We start from the raw sequence: 4,939 nt of genomic DNA on the forward strand, positions 1-4,939 counted from the left end.
ATGGCATCACCGACTCTGTGGAAATGAGTTTGAGTGTACTCCGGGAGTTGGTGATGGACAGGGAGGCCTGGTGTGCTGTGATTAATGGGGTCTCGGAGAGTCGGACACGACTGAGCGACTGAACTGAACTGAACTGAGTAAAGGAAGTATCAGACACATTGAAATCATAATCACAGGAAACTAGTCGATCTGATCACATGGACCACAGCCGAATGTGGTCCACTGGAGAAGGGAATGGCAAACCACTTCAGTATACTTGTCTTGAGTACCCCATGAACAGTATCAAAGGGCAAAATGATAGGATACTGAATGAGGAATTCCCCAGGTTGGTAGGTGCCCAGTATGCTACTGGAGATCAGTGGAGAAATAACTAGAAGGAATGAAGGGATGGAGCAAAAGCATAACCAATACCCAGTTGTGGATGTGACCGGCGATAGAAGCAAGGTCCGGTGCTGTAAAGAGCAATATTGCATAGGAACCTGGAATGTTAGGTCCATGAATCAAAGCAAATTGGAAGTGGTCAAACAGGGGATGGCAAGAGTGAACATAGACATTCTAGGAATCAGTGAACTAAAATGGACTGGAATGGGTGAATTTGACTCAGATGACCATTATATCTACTACTGTGGGCAGGAATCCCTTAGAAGAAATGGAGTAGCCATCATGGTCAACAAGAGTCCAAAATGCAGTACGTGGATGCAATCTTAAAAACGACAGAATGATTTCTGTTCGTTTCCAAGGCAAACCATTCAATATTACAGTAATCCAGGCCTATGCCCCAACCAGTAACGCTGAAGAAGCCGAAGTTGAACGGTTCTATGAAGAACTACAAGACCTTTTAGAACTAACACCCAAAAAAGATGTCCTTTTCATTATAGGGGACTGGAGTGCAAAAGTAGGAAGTCAAGAAACACCTGGGGTAACAGGCAAATTTGGCCTTGGAGCACGGAATGAAGCAGAGCAAAGGCTAATAGAGTTTTGTCAAGAGAACGCACTGGTTATAGCAAACACCCTCTTCCAACAGCACAAGAGAAGACTCTACACATGGATATCACCAGATGGTCAACACCGAAATCAGATTGATTATATTCTTTGCAGCCAAAGATGGAGAAGCTCTATACAGTTAGCAAAAACAAGACCAGGAGCTGACTGTGGCTCAGATCATGAACTCCTTATTGCCAAATTCAGACTTAAATTGAAGAAAGTAGGGAAAACCACTAGACCGTTCAGATAAGACCGAAATCAAATCCCTTATGATTATACAGTGGAAGTGAGAAATAGATTTAAGGGACTAGATCTGATAGATAGAGTGCCTCATGAACTCTGGACGGAGGTTCGTGACATTGTACAGGAGACAGGGACCAAGACCATCCCCATGGAAAAGAAATGCAAAAAAGCAAAATGGCTGTCTGAGGAGGCCTTACAAATAGCTGTGAAAAGAAGAGAAGCGAAAAGCAAAGGAGAAAAGGAAAAATATAAGCATCTGAATGCAGAGTTCCAAAGAATAGCAAGGAGAGATAAGAAAGCCTTCCTCAGTGATCAATGCAAAGAAATAGAGGAAAACAACAGAATAGGAAAAACAAGAGATCTCTTCAAGAAAATTAGAGATTCCAAGGGAACATTTCATGCAAAGATGGGCTCGATAAAGGACAGAAATGGTATGGACCTAACAGAAGCAGAAGATATTAAGAAGAGGTGGCAAGAATACACAGAAGAACTGTACAAAAAAGATCTTCACGACCAAGATAGTCACGATAACGTGATCACTGACCTAGAGCCTGCAGGGAGCCGGCCTGAACAAGGCCCCAAATGTCCGCCCTGGGAACGCCTTGTAAGTGCTGTTCCCTGTCCTGCCACCCCTTAAAAGAGTCATAAAACGTTTACCAGGCCTTCTTTGTTCTTCCTTGAGAAAAATAGAGCAAATGACCCTTTGCTTAGTTTCCTGTTTTTTCCCCCCAGATTTATGTAGGTATGTTTTCCTTATCTCTTAAAATAGATTAAGAATGTACTCCCTAATCTTTATAGCCTGCAGACTTGTTTTTCTTATCTCGTGAGCAATAGTCTAAATTACAAGCTTGTCTTAGAAAGCAAACAAGCCTTTGTAATCTTCTATAGATGTAATAATTAACCTGGTAAAGGATTAAACCAGATGGTATTTTTATGTACCTGTCCCCTATCTCATTTGGTATATAAACCCTAGCCGTCTTCAATAAAGTCACTGATTTGCTTCACGAGCATTCAGTCCTCTTGATCCCATTCTTTACTCCTTAATTCTTTTCTCAGGCTTCTACGTTGTTGCTGTCCGGACTTGTTCTCTTTGCTGGCAGGCTCCGGCAGGTGGCGCCCGAACAGGGACCTGATCGGACTACGTATTTGCAGCCGCCCAACCGGTGAGTACGAGGGGATCCCAGTAGATAAAAGAGGTAAAGTTAAATGTTTTTGTAAAGGGCGGAGAGGGTTTCAGTCGAGAGTATAAACTATGGGTCAAGGTAATAGTAGACAACTTTTTGTAGCTATGCTTAAAACCATGCTAAAAGTTGGAGGGATAACTGTCGCTAAAAACAAGTTAGAAAGGTTTCTGTCATTTGTGGAAGACGTTTGCCCCTGGTTCCCAGAAGATGGTACTGTTAATATTGAGACCTGGAAAAAGGTGGGGGAACAAATTCAGCAATATTATTCTTTACATGGGGCTGATAAGGTACTTTTGGACGCTTACTCTCTGTGGACCTTAATTCGAGATTGCTTAGATCCTGAACACGAGAGTAAAAAATTAGAGGCCGCATTAAAGGCCATTATCAACAGGCCTACAACTTTGCCCACTGCCCCCCACCTTGGAGCATATTTGTGATATACCTGGAAAACCTCTTGCTCCATCCCTTTCTGACTCTGACTTGGAGTCAGAATCTGCCGATCAGGCAGATTTAGAAGAAGCCGCGGCCTCTCACTCTGAAGAAAACCCATGGGAAGTATTCGCAGCTGAAAAAACCATAAATACATCCCCTTTCTCAGAGGTTAGGGAATTGCTTACCGCTATAACTAAACGTCTTGATATCCTCAGTTTTAATTATCTCCCCCAACCTATGTTCCTCTCTGATCCTGCGCCCCCGCAGCCTCCTTCAGTCATAGCAGGATTAGATCCACCATCAACGGGTTTAATTAAGGAACCAGAAGCTCCTTCTTTGGTTCCCACTAACAAAAATCCGGCCCCTATTACCCAGACTCTCTCCCCTTTACAGCTCGCCATTCAGCAGGCAAGACAGCATGGAGAGACGTTAGAAGGTTTTCCTATTTTATTCCCTGTCCTTGAGGATGCTCAACAGAGGAGATATTATGAGCCTCTACCATTTAAACAGATAAAGGAACTAAAACAAGCCTGTGCTCAGTATGGGCCAACTGCCCCTTTTACAATGTCTATCATTGAGGCCTTAAATAGCCAATACTTTCCGCCCAATGATTGGAAACAAGTTTCTCGAGCCTGTCTCACAGGAGGAGATTATCTTTTATGGAAATCGGAATTTGGAGAGCAATGTGGGATTTTAGCAGAAAGAAACAGAAGGAATGGGCTACAAATAAGTTTTGAAATGCTTATGGGAGAAGGGGTATATAGGGTCACTAATCAACAATTAAATTACCCCCCTGAGGCGTATCCCCAGATTAATGAAGCAGCGTTAATAGCCTGGAAAAGACTGCCCACATCTAATAAAATATCAGAAGATTTATCAAAAATAAGGCAGGGCCCCAACGAACCCTATCAGGATTTCGTGGCTCGACTGCTAGAATCAGTCTCACGAGTCATAGGAGATGAAGAAGCCGGTATGGTCATAACTCGACAATTGGCCTATGAAAATGCTAATTCTGCTTGTCAAGCGGCTTTGAGGCCTTACCGAAAAAAAGGGGGAATAGCCGACTACATTCGAATCTGTGCCGATATTGGGCCATCTTATATGCAAGGCTTAACCATTGCGGCTGCTTTGCAAGGAAAAACTGTAAAAGAAATATTATACCAACAGGCTACAAAAGGAAAAATCAAGAATAGAGTTAATGGGCCCCCTGGAAGTTGTTTTTCTTGTGGTCAGATGGGACATCGGGCCATACAATGCCCCCAACAACAAAAGGGGATACTTGACAAGCAAAATGAAGGTCCCAAAATTTGTCCAAGATGTAAAAAGGGACGACATTGGGCTAGAGATTGCAGGTCTAAAACTGATATCAATGGAAAAACTCTGGAGCCTATGTTGGGAAACTGGGTGAGGGGCCAGCCCCAGGCCCCGAAACAATGCTATGGGGCCCTTCAGGAAAATCATCAGGGAATGATAACAAACCTAGAGTTAAAGACCTCCACAGAGCTACCTCAGGCAGCGCAGGATTGGACCTCTGTTCCTCCTCCTATACAGTATTAACTCCAGAAATGAGCATGCAAGCCTTGCCCACCGGAGTTCATGGGCCACTGCCTCAAAATTCAGTAGGGTTATTATTAGGAAGAAGCAGCTGGACTATGAAAGGTTTGCAGATTGCCCCCGGAGTAATTGATTCGGATTTCACAGGAGAAATAAAAATAATGGCCTGCGCCCCTAAAAATATCGTCAGTATTCCCTCAGGACAGCGAATAGCTCAACTGATCATATTGCCAACTATACCTATTGGAAAAGTTAGAACTGCTCAACCCAGGGAGGGTGCTTGTTTTGGATCCTCAGATACATATTGGATTCAAAATATAAAAGAAACGCGTCCTGAGCTGGAACTTATTATTAATGGTCATAAGTTCACCAGGATCCTAGATACTGGGGCCGATGTCTCAGTGATTTCTTTAGATGACTGGCCAAAAAGTTGGGCAAAACAGGTAGCCACATCCACTTTACGAGGAATAGGTCAATCCCATAATCCTGAACAAAGCTCTGAGTTACTTCTGTGGAAGGATGCTGAGGGCCATGAAGGACAT

The 4,939-nt window shown here is 43.4% G+C and overlaps 1 protein-coding gene across 1 annotated transcript; it reads left to right on the forward strand.

Annotated features, from left to right (window-relative positions):
• Nucleotides 1-2,479: 2,479 nt before the first annotated feature.
• Nucleotides 2,480-4,400, forward strand: LOC148775792 (endogenous retrovirus group K member 7 Gag polyprotein-like). The gene is given in 3 exon segments (XM_088843435.1): nucleotides 2,480-2,841; nucleotides 2,843-2,966; nucleotides 3,219-4,400. Coding segments are annotated over 3 exon segments (1,668 nt in total).
• The last annotated feature ends 539 nt before the right edge of the window (nucleotides 4,401-4,939 follow it).

The sequence above is a fragment of the Moschus berezovskii genome, chromosome 14 (genome assembly GCF_049115385.1).
Source record: "Moschus berezovskii isolate FMDL1 chromosome 14, NW_MosBer_1.0, whole genome shotgun sequence".
Classification (NCBI taxonomy): Eukaryota; Metazoa; Chordata; class Mammalia; order Artiodactyla; family Moschidae; genus Moschus; species Moschus berezovskii.